Below are 27,546 nucleotides of genomic sequence, written 5' to 3' on the forward strand. Positions count from 1 at the left end.
TCATTTACAAAGTGTGTGTATTCACTCATTTTCAACAACAGCCCTAGAACCACTCCATATGTGATGCTGTGTCATTATGGTTTATTATTCATTGTACAATGTCTTTAGATTGTGTTCTCATATAAGTTCATATAAGTTCATTGCCTTTTATAGCATCTCTATATTTGCAGTCAGTAACTTCCTGTTAATACTGTGGGTGTTACACGGTGGAGGACTGTCAGGACCAGCAGAGCCTTATCTGTGTAGAATGTCTTTATTGAGTAATTAGTCAACTTTTATCATGGCATTCTTACATGTGAGCAAAACAAAAAAACAAAACAAAACAAAAACTTCCCATCCTCTGCCTCCGCTGCACCCCATCTTTTTGCCGATCTACTGAAAATTCAGAGATTAAAAAAATAAAAAAATTGAGAAACTAGACTCCCAAAAAAAGGCCAGTAAAGGTTTTCTGTGCCATTTCAAAGTGCTATGAGTAGATAACAGCTACCACTGAGCACAACAGGCTGTTTTACTTTTTATATTGGGTATTGTAATTGTTTTGTCGCCTGTCTGTCTCAGCCATCAGACACACCTGCTGCAGCACCTCAGCATCAGGAGAACATTTAAGGGTCTCCTCCACGGCACCAGATCCTTACACCTCTTACCTCCATAGACTCTCCTGGACTTTCATCTACATCCCATCACACCTCATAGACTGACTCACCACCGGACTCTGACATCATCTCCCCTCAGGTCAGGGCTGCATGATTAATCGATTTTAAATCAAAAGTGGATTTTTTAATTTGGTTGATTTTTAAAAAAGGGAACTCGTCAAATCGATTTCATCTCTTTCGTGCCTCCAGGCTGTGTGCCTGTGGGCTACCGTAGGCTCCTCCTCCTATCTGTGACAGCGGTCTTTCACAGAAGTCTGTGTAATGACCACTGATAAACCTGTGATGGGCCCACAGTAGTGACACTAACTTAAGCTGTGGTCCGCCCACTGATCCCCCAGTTCAAATATACCTGCACGGGGATCACTCATCTTATGTTGTCCTACACAGATCCATGATCCCCTGTCTGGGTCCCAGGGGCCGCACCCTCAGCAGAGTAGCCCAGACAGCCCTCTCCCCAGCAGGGGCATGGCGGGGGGGGGGGGGCTCTGCTCCCCCCGTCAAATGCCCTGTCCAGCCTGCCAGAGCTGAACAGATCCTGTTTGACAGTCACAGACTTTTTGGATATAAAACATAATCATATAATTACTTTATCCTGTTACACATTTGTAGGAAAATTGTTCATACCTAGTGCGAGAATTCTTAACCAGAAATGTGTTTTGTGAGACACAACACAAGGTCACTGTGGCCTTGACCTTTGACCTCTAAATTGTAATCAGTTCACCCTTTAGTTCTCATTCACACTTGTGACAAATGTGACAAAATTCCATCCATGTATTCCTGTGGTATGAACGCAGTCAGACAGATATACAGCTGAAAAAACATTCAACCTGAAAACATAGTATTAATATAATATTTAAATCCAACCATAGTCTTTTCCTCACTTTCCCCAAACACTTCTATTTCATAAACCAAATATCCTATGAATGTCACTCTCTGGGGGTAAACTCCACCTGTACAAACTCCAAACACATACTTTCCTACTGAGGAAATGTCAAAAAGCAGAAAGTCCTTCAATGACAAAATACACTGAGACCACATGTATATATGTGGTTTACAGTGGTGTAAACTGGCAGTGTTTTAATCTGGCATCTGGGTGGTATGTGGTCATATAAAATGCTCGGTTCAGTGAAGCAATATACAAAAATCAAAAATCAAAGAGCCGGTTGATCAATACTGTACCCACATAGTTTCAGTTTTATATTATAGTCATGTGTTTGGAGTTCTTCATTTAATTATAATAAGAAAACAGCAATATTTGAATTGTTCAATATATAAAATTTACAAGAGTGTGCAACACAAGCTTCCATCAGCTTATTTGTCCACTAGCATCAGCTCAACCCATCTCTACTCAGCATGGCTTGGCTTGGCTTGGCTTGGCTTGGCTTGGCTTGGTTTGGCTTGGTTTGGTTTGGCTGCACTGCATTTCTGCTACAGGTGTAATTTCTTAGCATGGATAGTTATTGTGGCATAAACTATTGTAACATCTTCACTGCAACTGCAGCTACAAGCAAATGAACAATGAAGCACAGTGGAACTTCAAACTGTAAGTCATAATTTAAAAAATGAAACAGAATGTCAAGATTTTTAGGGGGCTTCAAGACAATAGTTGTTTCCATGTCAGATTTTACTCTAGGTTGTCTTATTGTCCCACATCTTGACATGATGATACACATACCGTTAGCCTCGGCATAATTGTCATATTTTTGGCCAAATAGTGATATCTATGTAGCTTTACTCTTCTAACACTGCTGCTTTGTTTTACACAGATATATCATTTTGGCAAAAAAATATGACACAGGCAATTATGCTATGAGGCCAATGATATGTACTGATGCAGCAGTGATTCTGGATCGAATGATCTGTGATCTGCATTTTTTTATTTTAGCTTTAGTAGCACTTGCACCAACTCCAAATCCTACCAAAGACTTGTTATCTAATAGTGTCTAGAGGTGTGTTTTCTAATTCAGCAGAAACACTAAATGATCTGTGGCAGGCCAAGACAACTTGAGCTGATGCTTGAGGAAAAGCAGTGTTAGAAACGGTGTTAGCTAATGTCAACAAATGACAGGATCTCAGTGGGACAAACATAAACTTGCTTACATGCAGATGTCAACATCCAAGACAACAGTCTATAAATTAATTTTCTACGTAGAGGACTGGGATAACCCTGATACTCGCTCCTGAGGTCTTCAGTTCCTCTTCTTATCCTCTACAGTGGTAACAATATGTACCATTATCTTAGGCCTTGTCCATACGAAAACAGTTTCGGTCGTAAAAGTTTTGTATCAGATAGGCCTTTCGTCCACATGAAACCGGCATTTTCAGTCACTGAAACTGCAACTTTTTGAAACCGGGTCCCAGAGTGAATAACTCTGAAATCGCCAGTTTTGTGTCTTCATCTGTACAACCAAACCACAACTTTTCTAAAACGATGATGTCATAGCCCCGCCTCTCTAACCTTTCACCCTAGAAGCAAGATGCCACTTCTCAATGGCGGACTACAGAGTAGTGCTCATGCTACAACAGCTATTGAGCTTATTGGAAAAACTGAATCAAAATCTTTTTCTACTCTTTCATTACAATGAGCAACAAACAACCATAGAAAACAATATTCACCACATGCTCTTGGATCTACTGCAGAGAGGGGAAACCAGAAGGAAATACTGGATCAGACCCAGTAGAACCAAGCAAGCTTCATGTACATGCTCCACAGATTCTTCTCCATTTTTTGCAAAAGCATTACAGCACCACCTACAGGCCTGGCATTTGTACTACATCGTTTTCAGTCAGTTTCAGTGGTTTTCATGTGGACGCAGATATTTCCTGAAACTACTCCGTGTTTACGGAGCACATTTTTGAAAACGACAAAGAAAAACATCAGATAGGAAAAGATGCGGCTTCGTGTGGACAAGGCCTTAAAAATGGTGCTAGCTAACATCAACAAACAGCCAGCTATCATCAACACAACAGAGGCTTCACATATGCTCATGCAGATCTTACATATTGGACCTTTAGCAACAACATTCTGATTCTGTTCCCACCCAGAACTTTATCTAAGGCTAAATGCATGCATATGAGAATGAGAGTCTCTGTTTCCTCAGTTCGATAAAAGACTGAACTGAGCTTTTTATGGTTGAAAGTGTTCATGGGACCAAGACTCAGATACAAGTATGACTGAGGAGTAGTCACTCTAACATGCCTCTAAAACCTCCCCCATTATATCCTTCACATTAGAGTAAACAGATGCATCCTCCTCTTCTTCCTCAGGAATACAGTGCTTTGTATCTTCATCCTCCCTGACCATCATCTCCTCCTCCTCCTCCTCCTCCTCCTCCTCCTCCTCCTCTTCCTCCTTACACTCTGACTTTTCTTCTGGAACTCCACCATTTACCTGCATCTCCTCTTTCTTTTCTTTTCTAATTTCAGCATATTCAGTCTTTGTTGCCTCTTCCGTCTTGGTTCTGGGACTCCTTCTTTTTAGTACAGAGAAATCGATGTTGGCGTACTCCACTTCCTTCAGTTCACTGTTGTGATCAGGGGCTACTTTAACCACTGCCAGCTCAGCTCCTCCTTCGGCTGCCTCTCGTGTGTGTGTCTTATGTATCTGAGGATCTTCCATCTGTTAGTTACAAATGAAAATACACAACATTGAGAAAAGACCAGAAACAAGTCCAAAATCTGCCTACGAAACACTGTTCCATTGTTCCTAATCTGAATAGGGTTCCGTCAAGGTAATGAAAATCAGCTTGAGGTAAGAATGGAAGCTATGGCCAATGCATATCTCCTTTTCAGTAAAATTAGGGCTATGAGAAAATGTTCAGCAGGTTTCTCACAAAAGAAGAAAAGAACAGAAAAGTGACAAAAAGGGACAGAAAAGTGACATGGAATTGACTGATACAGAAATGCAATATTTAGAGCTATTCTAAACTTTAACTTTGCAACCTAACCCTGTCTTACATATAATTAAATTAACCCATAAAGACCCAAATAGCCACTGGCAACAAAAACCATCTACTGATCTAAACTGTTAAATATCTGTTGATCCATTAATTCTATCAATACATGTTAAAAAAAATGGTGTAAAATACAGTTTGTCGTCTTTTCATGGTCATCAGATATGACCCATTTGGACGTTCAGAGGCTCCGTAGTGAATGTGAAAACACCGTCATCTTCTACAACATTGATTCATCAGTAAAACCCAAGGAGCTGGATCAATGACAGTGAACGGAGACACTGGGTTTATGTTCAGTTATTGATGTCTTTGCTGAGAAAGTTACTTTTATTTGAGTTTATTTGAGTGTTCTCTGTTTCTGATAAAATAACCCTCAACTTTAATCTGAGTTGTTACGAACATCTATATGATCAATTAATTAAATATAGGAAAATACATGAGTTACATGGAAAAAATGCAAAATAAGGAGGATAATAGCCTATTGTAATTAATAGTGATAAATTGTAGTGGCAAAATTATATGTCACTTATGTAAGTGTCAGACCCACACTGTAAGACTGGATAAGTTGAGTTTACTTAAAGAATTTGAGGAAATGACCCATCTGTTATTAAAAGTCTCACAAACAGTGGCCGTTATCCTCATCCTCTCAGAAAATAAACATGATCAGCAGTAAAGAAAAGAACTGATAGAAGGAGAACCGAAGAATCAATATTTTTGTCGTGTTCTGGTTCTGCGTGTAGCTTTTGGCAGATAAGGAATGATATTTGATTCTGAACTCTAGATTTCTAGTCTTACAACATCTAAACTATTATCACCACTTAGATCCAAATCCTCTGATTTCCCCCTGGGATTAAAAAAGTATCCTGATTCTGATTCTGAAATAAATCACATATGGTATAGATGTGGCCCTCTAGCCTCCATGATGTTATTTTATAACTTATATAATTACAGGCACAATTCATAACCCTAAACTGTAGCTATAGCTTCTAAGAGTGAAAGTGCTGCCCCCCTTTGTTGACAGTTGGAATAACATTTTTAGTCTTAGTCTACATTATTATTTTTATTTTTGTTTTTATTATTATTACATATATCCTATTGACTGTGAATAATGAAAGCCAGTAGTACAATAGTACAGTACTTTCACTACAGTAAATAAATCGATCTAGTCTTGGGTTATCGATACATTGTACAACTGTATGAGAACACAGGTACAGGACAAAGTGAAGAGGACAAATGATTTAAATACCGGGGGATCCTCCTCATTGGTCATCATCTCCACGGTCTCATCTGGACCAAAAGTCTTCTGTTTTTTTCTGGAAGATGATATCAGAAAAACCAAAAAAAAGGAGAAAAAGAAAAGCTATTAATTTCTGTATAAAAAACAAAATACAATATATATTGAAGTTTATTGTTTACCTGTGGCATTTTTGGGCAATACAGCAAAGGACTGCTGTCAGTGCTACTCCTACTATGAAGGCAATGATGACCTCTACACTGGATAGAGCTTCCATTATTTTTGGTTGCGGTTGTTCTGCAAGAAAAAAAACAAAAAAAAACAAATCAAAACTTCACTCAAATGTCAAATTCACTATATATATACAGGGGTTGGACAAAATAATGGAAACACCTAACATTGTGGCATCATAGAAGGTGTTTCCATTATTTTGTCCAACTCCTGTATATATATATGTGTGTGTGTGTGTGTGTGTGTATAAAGTATAAAAGCGTGTGTGTGTGTGTGTGTGTGTTTGTGTATCTACACAGAAATTAATATAAATTAGCATGAAAAGTACACAGCATAAAACAAACATGCCAGATAGGGCAGAAAAGAAAAATAAGAGTGAAAATGCACATGCAGAAGTGCAGAAATGTGCAATAAGAGTCACTGCTGCAACTTCCTGTTTTGAATGAAAAAAATGCAAGCGTTTATTTCTTTGGACAGCTTCCTGAAATATTTTCCAGATAGAACAACATAACACACTGTTTAACAGCAGTAAAACCATTTGAGTTGAGGACACATACCCTCCTGCTCTGTATTGCTTATTCCAATGGTGAGGTTCTCCACTGCTTCTCCGTATTCATTGGTGCTGACACACTGGACATCTGTGCTGCTGAGCTCTTTCACTTTTACAGTGATGGTGCGGTTGATTGTGCACTTTGACACAGTGTAAGTGCCTGAGTATTCAGTGTGTTTGTCCAACAGAGGCCATGTAATGGTGGGTAAAGGAAGCCCCTCACTGACACACACACAGGTCAGGACCTCAGACCGACTTACACAACCAGAACTCTTTTGGATCTCTGGGAGAACTGCAAACAGAGAAATGAATCCCAACATTACTGCAAACATCCAGAATATTCACAATCATCACAAACTTCCATGACAGTCTACTTACGAAACACAGTTATGTCGACATATGCTGTAGAAGTCTTGCCCTGGTGTTGTCCTGTACACATGTACTGTCCAGAATCATCTGCTGTCATATTATGGATAACAAGTGTGGCTGATCCAGTGTCATTCTGCAGGTTTGTGTTGGTTCCACTGGGACCAAGTTTAGCCCAAATGATGACGGATGGAGGAAAACTGTCAATACTGCAGGTCAGATTCAGAACATCACCCCTCTTCACTCTTCTGTCTCCAGTTATTACAGGTTCCCTCATGTCTATGAAGCAAAAATTTAAAAAAAGCAAAAATTAAAGTCAAATACTGAAATGCAGGAAATAAAAATAAGTTTATACATGTAAATATTATTAGTACAGTTAGTAGTTCTTGTGGTTGTATATTTTTGATCTGTGGATCAGCGGACCTGGGTCGGGTTGGTGCGGGTCTAAAAAATGACACTTTATTTGCGGGGCAAGTGAAATAATTCCACAAAAGCAGGTTGAAAAAAAAAAAAAAAAAAACTCGACCCGCGCATTGTCATTGAAACATGGAAATTTACCATAAATGTTGAAGATCTAGAGATAAAAACACGTATTTTTACTATATGAATATGATACCCTCTTGCAGGGCTCATGAAGGTATACAGTAGGGCATTAACAGAAAAGTCGGTTTGTCGACACGTCTGTGGCACAAGTCAACGTTACTTTGGAAAGTTGACTAGTCATGTGTTATTCTCTCTCTCCCTTCCATCACCTGACAGCACGTGAGCCTTCATTCAGCGCATGTCGATACTCTCATCTTTCTGCATAAAAACATGGAGCACAAGGTAGTGATGTGTGGCTCAGCGGACCTGGGTCGGGTTGGTGCGGGTCCAAAAAATGACACTTTATTTGCGGGGCAAGTGAAATAATTCCACAAAAGCAGGTTGAAAACAAAAACTCGATCCGTGCATCAGTAGTGCAAGGCCAAGACCGAAGGAAGAAGACGACTCATAGGAGGATTATTAAACTGACTGTGATCTAGAAAAACTATGGTCTCAGTAATGTTCTGTGAACCATGAAAGCACCACCAATACTGAGTAATAGTTTGGACAGCCAGTGTGTTTGAATTATTCTGTTCATTTATTTCATTCAGACTCTTTTCTCTAACATGCTGTGCGTCTCGGCTGCTGCTGTCTGAACCTTTTCCTACTTTATGTCGTCCACAGCGTCCACTACACAGCCCCATGTGCAGGCAGAGCAGCAGCTCCACTGACCGCTGCTGTCACTGTCCTGTTCCACTGACAGACTGAGGAGGGCTTTCAGACCCCACATCATCCAGTAACTGTAGTCAAGGGGGGAGAAGTTGAGTTTAAGTGGCTGTAGTTAATACAAACACTCCTCATGTTCCTGGATTATACCACACACACACATACACACTGTTCACAATGCACTATATCCTTTGCACAGACTCTCTTAACACAACAGTCTCCTTTGCACTGACTCTTTGTGGAAATTTAAAACTGTGCTTTTACTATTGTAATACTGTTGTAATACTAGTACTACTGAGTTATTTGATCTTAAAATCACCTTATTTTCACTTAAATATCACCTGATACAATAACCTATGACATTGATATTACAGGGACGCTGTAAAACACCAGAAAAAGAAATTTGTGGACACTTAAGACCTCATTATTTGTGATTTTCTGGGTTAAAATGAGCGTTTTTGGCATTTTTTGATGGGCCCTTCATACTTTGCAGTGGGGGGCCAAGCATTGACGGATTTTGCTGAAATTTTTTTGGGGGGGCTATTATCATGTTGGAGATTAACTGGTTTAAATAACACCGTGATCTGAAGAGAAAAGTGATTTTTGAGATGCCCTATAGAGTATCTATCTATCTATCTATCTATCTATCTATCTATCTATCTATCTATCTATCTATCTATCTATCTATCTATCTATCTATCTATCTATCTATCTATCTATCTATCTATCTATCTATCTATCTATCTATCTATCTATCTATCTGTCTGTCTGTCTGTCTATCTGTCTGTCTGTCTGTCTGTCCGTCCGTCTGTCTGTCAAGTAGATTTAAAGACAATTCAAGGTGTTAGCCTATGTTTTCTTTTGGTTGAATGTCTGAGAAGGACAGTCGATGCTTGTGTCTTGCCAGTTTTTTATTCTGCTCTTTACTGTACGTTGTTAATGTTACAGTAAATGTTAATACACATTGCTCATTGTTGAATGGCTGTGTGTCTGTGTTGTTCCTCTGCTATCAATGTGATGATGTCATCATATGACTAGTTGAGTCGACTTTGACTTTCTTGACAAATAAGTCAATCTGAAAAAAATCTGAGGTCACTAATGCCCTAATATACAGTATATCACCAATAATAATTCTAAACGAGGTCTCCCCGCTCAAAGGTTTTAGGTAATATTTCTTAACAATCAGCTACTCTGAAGGAAAACACATTCTAAAAACAGCTGATGTACTTACATATCACTTTAACATCCACTTTTCCCATCAGAGTGTTGTTGATGTATTCTACTATACAGATGTACTGTCCAGAATGTTCTGCTGTCACATTATAAATGATAACAGTGGCTGATCCTGTGTCCACCTGGATGGCAGTTTCAGTCCCGTTCAGTAGCTCAGTGTCAGTGTCGTTCTGGAGATTGACTTCTGTTACATTTTGCACATTTTTGCCAAATGGTTTTTGCCACATGACAAGTGCTGGAGGGAAACTGTCGATGCTGCATGTCAGATTCAGAGTGTCCCTTTCCTTTACACTTATATTCTCAGTCATTTTCATTTCCTTCACATCTATGAGACAGAACAGCACATTATTAAATGTTATGCTGCATCAAATTTCCAAAATCTATCAATTTCAGAGAAAAAACAAATAACATGCCTTAGTCAACATTTTAGGCCTAACATACGAGGTGTTACTCACAGGTCACATTCAGCGTCACCGTCTCCTGTGTGCTCTTGTTGCCTCTGAAGTTGACCTTACAGGTGACCTCAGTGCTGTGGTGTTTGGCTGAAGGGGTAAAGGTCAAAGAGGAGCTGCGTCCATGAGTGGTGGTGATGTTTCCTGTGAGGTAAGAGTCATCCTCTGCAGATCGTCTCCATGTCCAGGTGATGTTTGGATCAGATCCAGAGCAGAGACCAGGAGCGGTGCAGGTCAGTGTGGTCTGTTGTCCCTCAGTCAGAGCAGGAACCTCCACTGTGGGCTTCTGGGTCAGGGCTGATGGGTGACAAGCAAACAACAGCATGAAGATACAGAACTGGAGTGGAGCAGGAGGACAAACCTAGAGGTGTCAGTCACAGGATTTGCAAAATATAACATAGAATAGAATAGAATAGAATAGAATAGCCTTTATTGTCATTGTGTGTACAATGAAATTAGGATCTTAGTTGTTGCATTAAAACTGTGAGCAGATTAAATATACTGAGTTATTGTAGCGCACAAATACAATAATAATATTAGAATAAAATATTCAGTGAGTTTTTATTTGCTGATGCTCACCTTACCTTTAACAGAGACAGACGCTCTGGTACTAAATGTGAACCTATCATACCGCTGGTTAAGCCAACCAGTCACTTTGAATTGATATGATCCAGAATCAGACTGGTCCAGGTCATTGATGATGATGCTGCAGTTTCCCCGATAGAGGTTAGGTTCCAACAGTGATACTCGACCTCTGAAGCCTGGCTGAATTTCGTTTTGGTTCCGGGAGTGAAAGATGATGTCAGAATAATCACATTTTATTTTAGACTCATCACATTTATGCCAAACTGCACTTGCAATAGGGCTAAAAGCAGTAGTGAAAGAGCAGTGAATGACAGTACAGAGTCCAGCCTCTGCTTTTATTTCTCCTCTACCGAGAGAAATACAGAATCCATATAGACAGACTGGTGTGGTCATCCCTGCATCTGTTAATACAAGAACAAAGACACATGACATTTACATTACATTTGTCTAGTAAATGACAAATAAAGGTCATTACTATTAATTCATTATTTTATCATCCAAAAATAATAACACAGTAATTAGTGAATGCAATTTATGATTAATTATTTAGTTTGGTTTAGAATAGTTTTTTTTTTCTTCAGATTCAAACTTGTCTTATGGACTCAGATGGTCTTGTTTGACTAAAACCTGTGGACCTATTTTAGAAGGTCAGAATAACAGATGATTCTGCTTTTAAAGATCCAAGTCCAGAGGGAAGACACTGTCTATCTGAGTCAGAATTGTATGTTTTTTCTCCAAAATACTGACATTTTCAGCTTTCTTTGGTTTGAATTCTGTACAAAGATGTTCAGATACATTTACATCTTTTAACTGCAAATGTTAGAATTTAATGTCTGCGTCATTGAAAAAGTTCCATTCTAGAAGCGTACCTGTGTCAGTGCTGCTGCCTGTCACTGAGCAGAGCAGAGTCACCCAGATGAGAACAAACATCCTGATCTGACCTTTGAGACGGATGCCTCTCCTTCCACAGCCTGCACATTAAAAAGAACAGTGAACATTCAGGAAGTTCAGTTTGAAGACATCGAAACAAAGGAAACTACACGGCTTACATCACAGATCTTATAATGCAGGATGTTGCATGTTGGATTTTCCCTGGTTGCAATAGAGACTCACATTTTATGGTAAAAGAAATTACTACATCTGTTTGAACAGAACTACCAAACACTAATATACAACTACAGTATATATACAACTGTATATAATATAATATAAGTGGACACTGTATAGGATACTGTTTAGGACCTCTTTCTCTTTGTGAACACAATTGCACTGTCCAAATTTTTAACCTGCCTTTTATTTTTACTCTGCTTTATTGTTTGTTTTTAACTCTCCTGTTTTACTGTACGGTGTCCTTGAGCGCCAAGAAAGGCGCCTATAAATAAAATGTATTATTATTATTATTATTATATAAAACTATTGCCTATTAAGTTGAAATAATTTTGTTTTCAGACCCATTCCTCGTGAGTTCCAGTTACACCTAATTTATCAAGAATAAATCCCATTGTCACAATCAAGAACAGAAAAAATATTTCAATCCAAGTGGACAGCAGTATATATATAACTGTATATAATTACTGCTAAACAGCAGTAATTAAAGCAATGAAACTTAATATTAATATAAATAATAAAAACTGAAAAAAAGAAGAATTACAAGAACAGGCAGGTTATTGGTTCACAGTGTGAATAAATGGACTATTCAGTCCCTGCAGACATAAGTGGCTCCTTCAGCATAAATAAATTATTTGATTAAATTCTGTTTTATACAGATGTCTGTATTTAAAGGTAACAGGCTCAGCCTGATGAGTTGAGTCTGTCAGCTGTGAGCCTGTGATGAGTATTATTGTCAGTGATGTAGTTGTGATACGCTGTTTACACAGCATCCAGACGATAAAAACCAGAGGGTAGTCAGGAGAATGAAAACCTCCTCCAAGGCCCCACAGTTGGTCAAGTACATTCCATGTCTGTGATGTTAGAACAAGTTCAGAATAAACAGGTGTCATCCCTTTTGTGGATCTGTTCCTAAACTGAACGGCTGAAGTTGGCCCGTAGCCTGCCCTTCCAGAAAGATTAATGACCAACAGTACAGCAGTTTAACACAATCACTCCTACACATTCATAATGCTAAGATGTCACATCATGACACAAATGATAGGTGTCATGAGATAGTCTGGATAAGATGTGTAGATAATGACATGTGATGGTTTGATCAGGTTTCAACATACAAACTATTTGGTTAGTGTTAAAAAAAAAAAAAAGGGTCAGGTCAATATAAGGAAGATAAGAGAGAAAAAGTAATAGTAAAGTGCACAAAGGAGGACATGAAACATAAGTTGTTAAGTAAATTAAACTGTGTCTCAACAGTGACAGCAGTGTGTGACAACTGTCTGACAGACAAACCTACAAATTCTGTAAATTAAATTACTTCTGTAGTCAACGTTGTCACTGTTACTGTAATAAAAACATACAATTAAACAGGAACAGTTAGGACACAGTAACTATTTACAGCACTTAATCATTTACTGATGCACAGATTTTGATCCTAATCTTTTTACTCCAGAAGATTCTACGATCACTTGACCAGCAAAACCAGGAATGTGTAAAATATATACCATTATTAAAAAACACAAACACCTAAAAATAGACAAATACCTCTGTACTTTTTAATTATTTTTTTTTAATTTCTAAAACACTATTTCCAAATTACCATATCATGTTTTACCTCTTTCTTTTCTGTTCTCCCTGCTCTTTGCTGAGTGTTTCTTCTTTGAAATGACTTATTTTCTCTCTCTCTCTCTCTATTCTTCTCTTTTTGTGCAACAGCAGTTTGAGGAAGTTGGACTGAAACCTACTGACCATTATTCTCCTCTACTTAAATGAATCAGCTTTAGCTTAGAGCACAAGTTTCACATTTTGCATCAGAAATGTGCACCATCAATAATCAATGATGCCGTAAAAGGAATTACTTCTTATGCAGAATACTAAATATTTATTCTCTCTTGTCTCCTGTCACTGAAGTGAATGAAAATAACTTAAGATTGAAATAGATGTGGTCTCCACGCATTCTGTTTCCTCTTCTTGACCTCGTGCTGCCAGTGGAAGGACTTCTCCATTTATGGGTTTATATTTTAATGTGAATTGTGAAATATTGTATATGAAGCCATTTTAACCCATAAAAACCCACACACCCACTGACAACCAAAATAATTTACTGCTATAAAAAGTTAAATATCTGCTGATCCACTAATCCTATCAATACATGTAAATAATTGATGTAAAATATTGTTTGTCATCTTTTCATGGTCATCAGATATGACCCATTTGGACGTTCAGAGGCTCCGTAGTTACCGTGGAAACAATGTCATCTTCTACGACATTGATTCACCAGTAAAACCCATGGAGCTTAATAAATGACAGTGGATGGACACACTGGGTTTATGTTCAGTTATTGATAGATTTTACTGAAAACTCACTTTTTCCTCCAATTTCTCAGTTTTTGATATAATAACCCTCAACTTTAATTTGAGCTTGTGTGGATTTCAGTCATGATCTGTAAATTAAATGCAGAAAAATACCTGATTTTCACTTAAGAATGCAAAATACTGAGAATATATGATATGAATATGAGAATAAATGGTGATAAATCACTTAAGAAAAGGTAAAAATAGAGAAATATGGGATCTGCCACAAAAGTAGCACTGGGTCTTTATGGGGTAAGAAACGTATATATGTATTGTTTTTAAAGCATAGATATATAAATGCAGGTATTGGATGAAATGAAATGGATGAAAAAAGTAATCTGTAGTGCAATAAAAGGGACTTTTGTATAGTCCATGGACCATCACAAGTGTAAACATACCAAGTTACATTCCACTACCTGTTGTTATACAGGGGTATGTTGTGTGGGGTATGAGATCTTAGAAAAATGGTTCGAGCAAGCTACATTTTGAAAATACTCAAATCAAAAGTCCAAACCCCTTTCTTCAGACTTCCCCCTGAAGCCACGCCTCCAGAGTACTGGCACACGCAATGCTTGTTCCCGAGGATTTACGAGCGCTGCACAGCAACAATTGCCCAGCTCCGGCCCCGATCCATGCATACCTCATTCAGTGTCCTCCAACACCCCCACTCTTACAGAATAGCCCCAGCTCATACCAAGGTTATAATAGTTTTGGATTTTTCATTATAGTTTCGTTTTTATTTAGTTTTGACTTTTTTTTCTCTAATTCAGTTAGTTTTAATTAGTTTTTAGAGCAGGTTTGCTAGTTTTTGTTTTCGTTATTTTCTAAATGCTTAGTTTTAGTTTAGTTTTAGTTTCTTTATATCTTTTATCGTCTTCACCGTCAAATTCAAATAAATCCCAGACAGGACTCTGCTGCTTTCTCCCAACTTTAGTCTCCATGTTTCCAGATAGAGTGGGGACGAGAAGACGACTAAACTAGTGATGTGACGTTCACAAACGTATCGAATCTTTTGAACGGCTCTTTGAAATGAAAGATGGGGACCGAGTCTTTGTAAAGAGCTGTTCATTTTTATTTTTTTTTTTTTTAAGGAGGGAGTGTCCGATTGCCTGTCAATTTAGCATCACTAGGGACTCCCCAGTAATATATATGTATATATATGTGTATATGTGTGTGTGTGTGTGTGTGTGTGTGTGTGTGTGCATGTGCATATATATATATATATATATATATATATATATACATATATATATATATATATATATATATATATATATATATATATATATATCATACATACAGCTTTTTATAATGTTCAAAAGATGTAAAATATTATTTATATTATTTATTTTCCTACAATCCCTTATCTTTACATGCAGAGTAGAAGTGAGAGAACTCCTGATGTGGTATTATTTTGATATTTACATTAGAGATATCAGGTATTTTGCAATATTACTTGAAGTATTTTATTTGCGCTACAGTTTTTTAGGTATTTAAGTACTGTAATTGCCGTGATTAATCACTGTTGTATTTTGTGCAATTTTTTCCGTATGTTTACACACATTTATTGTTCTTGTTTAGAGGAGAATAAAATGTTATTTCATAAGAAAATGTTTTATTTTCTTCTTCATTTTTAGGCTACAGACTAGTCCACATAATGTACCGTGATGTTTTTGGTCCAATTCCAGCATTTGCCTCATGTCATCTCTCATGTCATGTATTTAGCCCACACATTTGAACTAACTATTCTTTTTTACGGTAAGATAACATTTACTGCCGCGCCAATTAAACACCTTTAAAATGAAATGTCAATCATCACTGGTAGCCTATTTAATCATTAAAACATTGGTGTTTCAAAATAATGCAAAAAACATAAAAGTGCCAGTCTTTTGAACGGCTCTTTTCAGTGAACGGCTCCTGATTGAACAGCTCCCTTCAAAGAGCCTAAAGTCCCATCACTAGACTAAATGACAAGTGACAAGAAGTGATGAACCGTTAAATATCATATGGTGCCAGCAGTTAAAATTGCTTGAGGGAAATAAATCAGTTTTATATCAATCCGACACTGACAAAGATGAAAACGAAGGGAATTTTATCCAGAATTTTTATACGTTTTAGTTAGTTTTGTAAACACACAATACAGTTTCAGTTAGTGATCATTTTTTTCTTTTAGTTATAGTTTTTATTTATTTCAGTTAACAAAAATGTTTTTACAATTCTAGTTTTTGTCATTTCATTAGTTTTCGTTAACGATAATAATGTCGGTTCATATCTGTCTGACTAAAGGTACATTTCCTAGTGATTTATGTTAGTGACAGAACAGTTTGCCGGTGAACTTTCCATCCTAATATAACTAATATAGCCAAGCTCTGGTTCTGGCTCTGTTTCCTGTACAAGTGCTTCAAACCTCTGAGAACGCACGATTCATGCTTCAGGGGTACACAGGACAAATGGCAGTTGAGTTTGACAGACATATCACCATTCAATCATTTCAACTGGGCGCTTAAAATGACTGGATGGTGTTTTTTCAGTCTTGTCCATTCCACAGGTGACTAAATTTTTATATTTTTGTGTTAGAGCATTTAATTAATTGGTTGTAATCGGGGTGTGAAGGGGATTTTAAGCAATACAGTAAAAAATGCTCCAGGAAAACATCTTGCACCCCACCTTTAATGGCTACTTTTTCTTTTTCTTTCTTTTTTTTTTTAATAACACATTCATTCATCAACTGGTTGTGGAGGTGCTGGAGCCTGTCCCAGCTATATTTCTTGGGAAAGGTACACCCCGGACATGCTGTCGGTTCATCACAAGGTTAACAAATAGTGACGAACTCTCACATTCATGCACAATTTAGATTAACCAATTAGTACCTGTTAGTGCATGCTAAGTGTTTTGAAAAGTTGATGTTGAAAGTGAATCCAGGACCTTCTTGCTATGAGGTGACAGTGTTATCTACTGTACCACTGTGTCGCCTTAACTATAGGACAATAAAAGTAATACTAGGGTCGTTGAAAATCATAGTTAAAGCTATGTCTGAACCTTTTTCATATGATTGGGGAACACATGAGTATGAAAACATAAGAGTACCAGAGGGAGGACAAGTGAAGGGATTTTCTGCCGTCATGAACTTATCAAATTTTGCTTTACAAAGTGGATACAACCGAACTGTTTAATAACAGGAACAGAGCTCTGGTGTTATTATTATAAACACTTGGTTGAGGTTATTGTTGCCAAAGGAGGTTTAACTTATTCAAATCCAACCATTCACTTACTTTTTCCAGCAGCTTCATGCCTGTGAAATCAGTTAAGACATTCTAATTGTTTGGGTGGTATTTGAACATTGTGTTTGTCTATACTTGTAACTCAGATTTAGTTATTCTTTTTCTGTATTGCTTCATTCGGTTTTTCTAGTACAAAAAGAAAAAGACATGTGGGGATAAAGGTTATTATTGTTAACAAAAGCTAACCAAATGACAAAAACTAGAAATGAAAAAACATTCTTGTCAACTGAAATAAATAAAAACTATCATTAAAAGAAAAAAACGATAACTGAAACTGTATTGTGTGCTTACAAAACTAAAACGTATAAAAATTATGAATAAAATTCCCTTCGTTTTCATCTTTGTCAAAGTCGGATTGATATGATATTGATTTATTTAGCTCGAGTAGTTTTAACTAGCAGCACCATACAACACTTCACGGTCCGTCACTTGTCGTTTAGAGTCGTCTTCTCGTCCCCACTCTACCTGGCAACATGGAGACTAAAGTTGGGAGAGAGCAGCAGAGTTCTATACGGGATTTATTTGAATACAATGGCAACAAAAAGATATGAAAAAAAAACAACAACAAAAAAACAACTAATAGGCTAATACAATTAAACTAAAACTAAGCATTTAGAAAAAACTGAAAACTAACAAAAAGTAGCAAACCTGCTCTAAAGACTAATTAAAACCAAGTGAATTAGAGAAAAAAAAAGTCAAAACTAAATAAAACTAAACTATAATGGAAAATCCAAAACTATTAGAACCTTGGTGGGGACTGTGACTGAACTGGAGCTGTTGTTCATATGGCCAAACCATCTCTGCAGGTACTCCACTGGACATGAGTGTGTGTATGTAGTGGACCAGCTGTTCCTTTACCCATTTTTAATTTCTTACATTTTTGCTTTTGTGTTTCTTATCTTGTCTAAGTGCAGCTGCTTTTGTATTTCTGATGGCCCTGAGGAAGGCCACAATCTGAAACATGTTAGTCTGGCTTTAATGAGTATTTCAGAGTAAGTGAACTTTGGAGTGTAAGTTATGGAAGGGTTTCTAATTTGTAGTTTAGAGTTAGACTCTGAGTTTTTGGACCTGCTTCCTGAAACAGGGCTGTTGTTTGCACTGGATTGGAGAATGTCGAGGAGTTTTCTGTCAAATCATAACATGAGGATTTACCTACAGGTGCCCTCAGCACTGCTGAGCTCTTGCCAGGATTCAAGCTGCTAATATCCTGCACCTAAGACAGCAGCATTATCTACTGATTATCCGCTAAAATATGTATGTATATGTATCTGCTGGTATTTTTGTGTTAATTAACCCTTTCATGCATAGTGGTCACTACAGTGGACAGCTATTCAAAGCTGTTGTCTTGTATATTCATGGATTTGGATGTTTTAGTTCCATATCATCTAACACATTGGGCGCTCATGCATCATCCCATACACTGCAATTGATACCATTACTGTGCATTTGCTGTTCTTGATAAACCTGATCTGCAGTAACATGTTTGAGTGTAAAGAAATTGCTTGTTATTTTTATTTGACTGTAATTAACGACAAAAAGGTTTTTTTTCCCCCATATTATCTCCATGAAGTGAGTAATGACTAGTATTAGATTATGTTAAAATGTGAGAAAACAACAGATAAGCAGCATTAAAAATGTTTTTATTTCATAGTTTTCACACAGTATATCAGTAAATACATGTTTCTTTACTTCAAAAATGAAACGCATGGCATCAAGCTGAGTGGACATTATTGCAATTCCATAAAAAATAGGTTCATAAAATTTTTTTCAATTGCATTGTTTTTTTAATGCCTAAAGAGGAATTAAAAAAAAAATCTTGATTAAGGTTCTCATAATTCATGCATGAAAGGGTTAAAGTAATGTTTACTACAAGTGTTTTGATAATAAAAACAGATTATATTACAATAATGTAGTCATTATACATGATAATACAATAGCTCTACTGTATCCTATTGTTTCTAATTTTAAATTATTTGGAATGCACTGGAATTCAATGTCATAAGTGAGGACAACTTTATTAAAACCCACTCTTTGCTTTGGTTCCAAAAGTGGTCACATTATTAAGGTTAAACTAGATTCATAATTGTGTTCAATAAAAAATTACAGTTTTAAGTGGTTTGAAGCATTTTATAATGTCAATTTTGCTAACATTATATAACATGAGGATTGTTCATGTACACACGTAACATAAAGAACATACATATTACAACGGCACCCATAAGTTCCATCTGCTGATGAGACAATGGTAGAGTAGTTGAGTATCATGAAGTAACTTCAACATTCTCATTTTACCACTAGGTGGGACTGTCTAACAAACTTACTCAGACTGAGTAGCGTCACAAAGGTGGTTATACATGTGACATCTTAACCCACCGTTTCTGACTCTGATTCACGTAAAAGAGGTGTAGTCATCACCATCTGACCAATCACAAACAGGTATAGATTCCCATCTATTTCTCACAAGAGCACACATTACATTTTCACTCCCTGTGCTGAATTACATGACTCGTAATGTGATGCTTGTAAATTTCTAGAAATTACAGTTTCAATGAGACACACACATCGACACTGACTGAAAACAGAAAACAGCACTTCAGATGAGTCAGTTAATCAATCACATTTTATTTATATTTCACCAAATCATAACAAAAGTTATCTCATGAGCCTTTACATTTAGAGCTGGTTAAAACCATACTCTTAATACTCCCAACAGAGTGTTTGCTCCTGGGGACTCTACGTGAGATGTGTTGAAAATGAATGGATTGTATTGTTGAATGCATTAAATCAGACATGCAAAAGTGTATATTGTGGAAAACTGGCAGCCCACTGTATGACAGACAGCACAAGTTTATCCAGTTCATGAGTTGGGGAGACAACTGTGGAATTGAGAGGGTGGGGGCCGGAGTCAGGACAGAGTCAAACCTGTTGAAACACAAATTCAGTTCATTTAGTGAAGTTCAAGAAAAAACAGAAAAATACAGAGATATAGTAAAAAAAAAATACAAAAGAAAGGAAATCACAAAAGAGAACTGCTCCAACTCATGACCACTCATGTGACGCCATCTTGGAATAAATAACATAATATGATTATGAACTCTTTACCACGAACCAATAGTCATTGTCAGTCCTAATAGTGTGTCCAGTCGTACCTCTTCAGTCCACAGAAGCTGACACTTGTTGGGCAACAACATCAGGCGAAATGTCTCTTTTACTCAGAGTCAAATAAGTTTGGTCTTCTTGATTTTGCTTCAGCTTTTTTCTTGAGTTCCTTTGGAGAAAAATAAGGGGTCAATATGTGTTGGTAGTCTGCACTGTGGGATCTGCAGTATAGAATGGAGCTGTAGTAACATACCAAAGGAATATGAGGCAGACGATGAGAAGGATGTTCACAATTAGAGAAACAACAGTGACGGTCAAAAGAATCGCTGAAAAGCCTCCATTCTCCTGCGCAAAACCTGAACAGCACAATATAGACAATACAGCAAACAGTTGAAAAGTATTACCACATATTTACAAATGCTTTTTCCTTCCATACACTTTGGTTAATCTACTGTTAAAACAGTCATGATGATGTTATATAACAGCATTTCAACACTAAAGACCCTCTCAGTCCTCATCATCCATGATAACAGACTGTTCACTGATCACCATTGTCGTGGAAATTTACCGTTCAACTGTTAACTCACACAAAGAAAAAGGGTGTTTGGGTTTCAACTCAAGGTAAGAACTTCGTCCCCAAGTCGGGGTTGCTACAGAGTGGTAAACATCACACATAACAATGACTCAGCATGTACTTAACAGTATAACATATTAAAAGAGTATAAAATATAAAAAGTAAATTTTTCCACCACACCATGTACAGACTCATTGGACTTTTTCTGTGATGACCCTTACCTTCTCCAGTACCTTTTTTCGGCTCCAAACTCAACACAAACTATGATTTATCTGAGCATTTGTGCCAGTTTATGGTTGTTTTTATGTTGTGGTTTATATTAGATGTTTGTTGATATTGTGTATATATTTTATCAAATGAAGGTTAAACAGAATTGTTTAAAAATGGAGGAAGAAAGCATGTGTTTAGAAAAAATATCCTTTTGGTGTAGACAGGGCATAAGTCTTATGTCTGTGGAAGATGCCAATGTGTTCTAGAAAAGCCCTGAATGGAAGAAGCCAAACACAGGCTCTAATGAGGACCTTCTGTGGTTTCAGCAGTTTGTATATGGGAGGGTGAAGGGTATTCAGTTGGATTCAATCTGAGACGTCACCACTGGACAACACTAAATATTCCACACTGAACCTTTCAATCAAACATATGCTGTTATAATTGTAGTTAATGTCTGTAACTGGTCTTTGTGTGCTGTGTGTGTGTTTTGAAGATACTTTTCTCTGATGTTCTGATGATGAGGTTCTCCACTGCTTCTCCGTATTCATTGGTGCTGACACACTGGACATCTGTGCTGCTGAGCTCTTTCACTTTTACAGTGATGGTGCGGTTGATTGTGTACTTTGACACAGTGTAAGTGCCTGAGTATTCAGTGTGTTTGTCCAACAGAGGCCATGTAATGGTGGGTAAAGGAAGCCCCTCACTGACACACACACAGGTCAGGACCTCAGACCAACTTACACAACCAGAACTCTTTAGGATCTCTGGGAGAACTGCAAACAGAGAAATGAATCCCAACATTACTGCAAACATCCAGAATATTCACAATCATCACAAACTTCCATGACAGTCTACTTACGAAACACAGTTACGTTGACATATGCTGTAGAAGTCTTGCCCTGGTATTGTCTTGTACAAACGTACTGTCCAGAATCATCTGCTGTCATATCATGGATAACAAGTGTGGCTGATCCAGTGTCAATCTGCAGGTTTGTTTTGGTTCCACTGGGACCAAGTTTAGCCCAAATGATGACGGATGGAGGAAAACTGTCAAAACTGCAGGTCAGATTCAGAGCATCACCCCTCTTCACTCTTCTGTCTCCAGTTATTACAGGTTCCTTCATGTCTATGAAGCAAATTTAAAGCAAAAATTAATGGCAAATACTGAAAAGCAGGAAATAAAAATAAGTTTATACATGTAAATATTATTAGTACAGTTAGTAATTCTTGTGTTTGTATATTGTTGTTGTCACAAAATACTGATCCATATAAGGAAGGTCATTCATTTCAAGTCATTCATTTTGAGAGCTAAGTGTTTTTTAAACATAAAATGTGTAAGTTCTAGGCAAATGTAACTGCAGAGACAGAAAAAATAATTTTATAACATATTTATATTAACATGGTCTCATTAGTCTATAATTAAATGAAAATAACAAGTTTTCTCCATCACTGATCTAACAGTAGCTAGTGTTGCACACATAGGCACAGATTACCTCCTCTTCATAACAGTGGACAGGATGTTGTCTTAGATGTAGGCAAGTGAAACAGCCTTCATCTTAGAAGTGGAATTAGCTAATGGACAACTATCAGTACAACATATCAGGTAATTCAACAGACACTTCCAGCGTAAACATGAACACACACCAATTTATGACTGAACCACAGACTTTAGGTTAAAGCCACAGTTAGTCTGAATTAAACTGAATGTAAGTCATGTTATTGTCCTTGAAACATGGAAATTTACCATAAATGATGAACATCTATGTATGATATTGTAAGTGTAGGGATAAAAACATGCATTTTTACTATGTGAATATGATACACTCTTGCAGGGCCCATGAAGGTATACAGTAGGACATTAACAGAAAAGCCAGTTTGTCGACGCATCTGTGGCACAAGTCGACGTTACTTTGGAAAGTTGACTAGTCATGTGTTATTCTCTCTCTCCCTTCCATCACCTGACAGTGCGTGAGCCTTCATTCAGCGCATGTCAATACTCTCATCTTTCTACATGAAAACATGGAGCACAAGGTAGTGATGTGTGGATCAGTGGACCTGGGTCGGGTTGGTGCGGGTCCAAAAAATGACACTTTATTTGCGGGGCAAGTGAAATAAATCCACAAAAGCAAGTTGAAAAAAAAAAAAAAAAAAAAAAAACTCGGCCTGTGCATCACTAGTGCAAGGCCAAGACCAGTGTTGGGCAAATTACTTTAAAAAAGTAATTAGTTATAGTTACTAATTACTTTCCCAAAAAAGTAATTGAATTAGTAACGGAATTACTCCTTCATAAATGTAATTAGTTACCAGGGAAAGTAATTATTACTTTACTTTTTTGAAAAACCTTCAAATATGTAAAAGGAAACTGATTTTTATTTCACAGGCCAGTTGCATAGAGTAGAACAGCAGACAAGTACTGCATACTTTGGTGAGGATGGGGTCCACCAGGGCCCGGCTGGGGTCCACCAGGGCCTGGCTTTTCCACCACATAAGTGTATATCTGCATTTATAGGAAGAAGATGCTCCTCCAGTTAATCCCACATCTCCACTTTTTCAGTCGCTCCTCTCTGATACAGCAGTAAATGTCCCCAGTCCAGTCAGTCAGACTCACTGATAACTCCTCCCCTAAGTTAGCTACGCACATAGCTGCACTCAAGTGAATGGGGTGTGCTGGGACAACTCAAACTCGGAGATGTCATTAGTCGTTCAGGTGAAGGCAGCGTGGACAACTCAGACTCATGTGGCACACAGGTGAAGTATGAAGGCGGTGTGGGCAATTGGAATATAAGAACAGCTCGTAAACAAACGGCTCACAACGAATCGGTTCTTATCGTTCAGCTAAAAGAGCCATTCAAAAGACTCAACTCGTCCGCGAACGTCACATCTCTCGTGCCTGGCTGAGCGAGCCAGGACGGATAACAGCTGTTAGATAACAATGCATAGTAACGCGCCACATTTCACTGCCAGTAACAGTAACAGCGTTGTAACATTTCAAATAGTGATTAGTTAGATTACCCGTTACTGGAAAACAATAATGGTGTTAGTAACGCTGTTATTTTTAACACCGTTATTCCCAACACTGATGACAAGAAGCCGGAGGGAAGCTGTCGATGCTGCATGTCAGATTCAGAGTGTCCCTTTCCTTTACACTTATATTCTCAGTAATTTTCATTTCCTTCACATCTATGAGACAGAACAGCACATTATTAAATGTTATGCTGCATCAAATTTCCAAAATTTATCAATTTCAGAGAAAAAACAAATAGCATGCCTTAGTCAACATTTTAGGCCTAACATACGAGGTGTTACTCACAGGCCACATTCAGCGTCACTGTCTCCTGTGTGCTCTTGTTGCCTCTGAAGTTGACCTTACAGGTGACCTCAGTGCTGTGGTGTTTGGCTGAAGGGGTAAAGGTCAAAGAGGAGTTGTGTCCATGAGTGGTGGTGATGTTTCCTGTGATGTAAGAGTCATCCTCTGCAGATCGTCTCCATGTCCAGGTGATGTTTGGATCAGATCCAGAGCAGAGACTAGGAGCGGTGCAGGTCAGTGTGGTCTGTTGTCCCTCAGTCAGAGCAGGAACCTTCACTGTGGGCTTCTGGGTCAGGGCTGATGGGTGACAAGCAAACAACAGCATGAAGATACAGAACTGGAGTGGAGCAGGAGGACAAACCTAGAGGTGTCAGTCACATGATTTGCCAAATATAACTTAGAATAGAATAGAATAGAATAGAATAGAATAGAATAGAATAGAATAGAATAGAATAGAATAGAATAGAATAGCCTTTATTGTCATTGTGTGTACAATGAAATTAGGATCTTAGTTGTTGCATTAAAACTGTGAGCAGATTAAATATACGAGTTATTGTAGCATACAAATACATTAATAATATTAGAATAAAATATTCAGTGAGTTTTTATTTGCTGATGCTCATCTTACCTTTAACAGAGACAGATGTGCTGGGAAGAAATAAGAACTCATTATGCATATTGTTAAGCCAACCAGTCACTTTGAATTGATATGATCCAGAATCAGACTGGTCCAGGTCATTGATGACGATGCTGCAGTTTCCCTGAGAGAGGTTTGGTTCCAACATTGATATTCGACCTCTGAAGCCTGGCTGAATTTGGCTTTGGTTCCAGGAGTGAAAAATGATGTCAGAATAATCACATGATCTTTTAGACTCATCACATTTATACCAAGCTGCACCTGTGATAGGGCTAAAAGCAGTAGTGAAAGAGCAGGGAATGACAGTACAGAGTCCAGCCTCTGCTTTTATTTTTCCTCTACGGAGAGAAATACAGAATCTATATAGACAGATTGGTCCTGTCATCCCTGCATCTGTTAATACAAGAACAAAGACACATGACATTTACATTACATTTGTCTAGTAAATGACAAATAAAGGTCATTACTATTAATAATCTTTATTTTATCATCCAAAAATAATAACACAGTAATTAGTGAAGGCAATTAATGATTAATTATTTAGTTTTGGTTAGAAGGGGTTTTTTTTCTTCAGATTTAGTCTTGTCTTATGGACTCAGATGGTCTTGTTTGACTAAAACCTGTATTTTAGAAGGTCAGAATAACAGATGATCCTGCTTTTAAAGATCCAAGTCCAGAAGGAAGACACTGACTATCTGAGTCAGAATTGTATATTTTTTCTCCAAAATACTGACATTTTCAGCTTTCTTTGGTTTGAATTCTGTACAAAGATGTTCAGATACATTTACATCTTTTAACTGCAAATGTTAGAATTTAGTGTCTGCGTCATTGAAAAAGTTCCATTCCAGAAGCGTACCTGTGTCAGCGCTGCTGCCTGTCACTGAGCAGAGCAGAGTCACCCAGATGAGAACAAACATCCTGATCTGACCTTTGAGACGGACGCCTCTCCTTTCACAGCCTGCACATTAAAAAGAACAGTGAACATTCAGGAAGTTCAGTTTGAAGACATCGAAACAAAGGAAACTACACGGCTTACATCACAGATCTTATAATGCAGGATGTTGCATGTTGGATTTTCCCTGGTTGCAATACAGACTCACATTTTATGGTAAAAGAAATTACTACATCTGTTTGAACAGAACTACCAAACACTAATATACAACTGTATATAATATAATATAATATAATATAATATAATATAATATAATATAATATAATATAATATAATATAATATAATATAACTGGACACTGTATGTAAAACTATTGCCTATTAAGTTGAAATAATATGGTTTTCAGACACATTCCTCTTTTTATTTCTATTTATACACATCAAGAATCACCTTTGACCAGGTGCAGTGATTACATCCTGAGTTCCAGTTACACTTAATTTATCAAGAATAAATCACATTTTCACAATCAAGAACAGAAAAAAATATTTCAATCCAAATGGACACTTGTGTATATATGCAACTGTATATAATTACCAAGAACAACATCAGAGATCTATGTCCATATATACAGTTTTGTGTGTGTGTGTGTGTGTGTGTGTGTGTGTGTGTATCAGTGGCGGCTGCTCATCTTTCAGACAGGGGAAGCTCATTGTGGGCTTACATCAAAGAGAAAAAAAAAATTGTCAAGTTATTTAAACACACATTCGGCCCTCCGTTCCTTTTTAAGAAAATGCTCAGTGACCTTATCGTACCAAGTAGGCGTCTTTTCCAGGGACTGGACCAGTGTCCTCTGAATGTCCAGCAGAGCTGGGCTGCTTAGACTACCTTGGCCCAATGTGTTGTGGGTGTAAGACTTCAGCCTTTTTAAACAGCAGATGCTCCTTTCACTCTGACCTAGGAGACAGTTTGATTGATTTAACTATCTACAAAATGATATTCAACTCGAACAAGAAATGGTTAAATTATGTAACTGAAACAAGAAAACACTGAGATTATATTAAATTGAAACAAGGAAGTACAGTGAGTGTGTTTTATTTACAGTGCAAGAAATGAACGAGTAATTTCGTAGTGGTTTCTCTCTTGATTTCACAGCAGAATGTGCGTCGGTATTAAACTGAACTGTGTCAGTGAAGGAGGAGATCTGAAAACAGCTGTCAATCAAATGGGATTCAGCCTTTTGACTGATCCTCCAATCAGCACGTGGGATTCTGGCGTCCAGCACGGCCGAGCTCCGCCCACAGCTCCATTCACCCCTAGAGACGCCCGGCATCTGGGGGCGGGACGACATCGTGGTATTTATCCAATTATCGTCCAGTTTTGAGGCAATGAAAAAAACTATTCCACTCAGTCCCATTGAAGCCCAGAGACGCCCGCAGTCTACGGACAAATGCACTGAGCAGAGAACGAATGAGAAAACAGCGCAACGGGAATGTATGAGAAGTGAACAACATCCAGTCTGTTGATTTGTGATAAAGCTGATTCTGAACAAACTCATCCTTGAGATGAACGTGTTCTAACACATTT

General features: G+C 37.6%; 2 protein-coding genes across 4 annotated transcripts in view; both read right to left on the reverse strand.

Moving 5' to 3' along the window:
- Nucleotides 1–3,458: 3,458 nt before the first annotated feature.
- LOC115436090 (hemicentin-1-like) lies at nucleotides 3,459–26,008 on the reverse strand. Of its 2 annotated transcripts, XM_030158812.1 has the most exons (10): nucleotides 13,225–13,272; nucleotides 11,375–11,476; nucleotides 10,505–10,906; nucleotides 9,924–10,217; nucleotides 9,467–9,793; nucleotides 7,000–7,266; nucleotides 6,629–6,913; nucleotides 6,023–6,137; nucleotides 5,853–5,919; nucleotides 3,459–4,272 (listed from the first exon to the last, which is right to left on the reverse strand). In XM_030158812.1, the coding sequence occupies exons 2-10, from the start codon at nucleotides 11,433–11,435 to the stop codon at nucleotides 3,844–3,846; spliced, it is 2,247 nt and encodes a 748-aa protein (XP_030014672.1). In that variant the 5' UTR covers nucleotides 11,436–11,476; nucleotides 13,225–13,272; the 3' UTR covers nucleotides 3,459–3,843. The 2 variants fall into 2 exon arrangements, with proteins under 2 accessions (XP_030014672.1, XP_030014673.1); XM_030158813.1 differs by lacking the exons at nucleotides 11,375–11,476; nucleotides 13,225–13,272 and adding an exon at nucleotides 25,928–26,008.
- The window catches only part of LOC115436091 (sialic acid-binding Ig-like lectin 5), a 55,093-nt gene continuing 47,402 nt past the window's right edge, over nucleotides 19,856–27,546 (reverse strand). The window contains exons 1-7 of one of the 2 annotated variants that reach the window (XM_030158816.1): nucleotides 25,063–25,873; nucleotides 24,438–24,731; nucleotides 21,987–22,253; nucleotides 21,625–21,900; nucleotides 20,597–20,699; nucleotides 20,394–20,512; nucleotides 19,856–20,166 (exon numbers count right to left, since the gene is read on the reverse strand). In XM_030158816.1, coding sequence (XP_030014676.1) covers nucleotides 20,398–20,512; nucleotides 20,597–20,699; nucleotides 21,625–21,900; nucleotides 21,987–22,253; nucleotides 24,438–24,731; nucleotides 25,063–25,495 — 1,488 coding nt within the window. In that variant the 5' untranslated portion in view covers nucleotides 25,496–25,873 and the 3' untranslated portion in view covers nucleotides 19,856–20,166; nucleotides 20,394–20,397. Of the gene's footprint in view, nucleotides 20,167–20,393; nucleotides 20,513–20,596; nucleotides 20,700–21,624; nucleotides 21,901–21,986; nucleotides 22,254–24,437; nucleotides 24,732–25,062; nucleotides 25,874–27,546 lie in introns of those variants that run through there. The other variant, XM_030158815.1, reaches the window with a different exon arrangement.

Source organism: Sphaeramia orbicularis, chromosome 16 (genome assembly GCF_902148855.1).
Source record: "Sphaeramia orbicularis chromosome 16, fSphaOr1.1, whole genome shotgun sequence".
Classification (NCBI taxonomy): Eukaryota; Metazoa; Chordata; class Actinopteri; order Kurtiformes; family Apogonidae; genus Sphaeramia; species Sphaeramia orbicularis.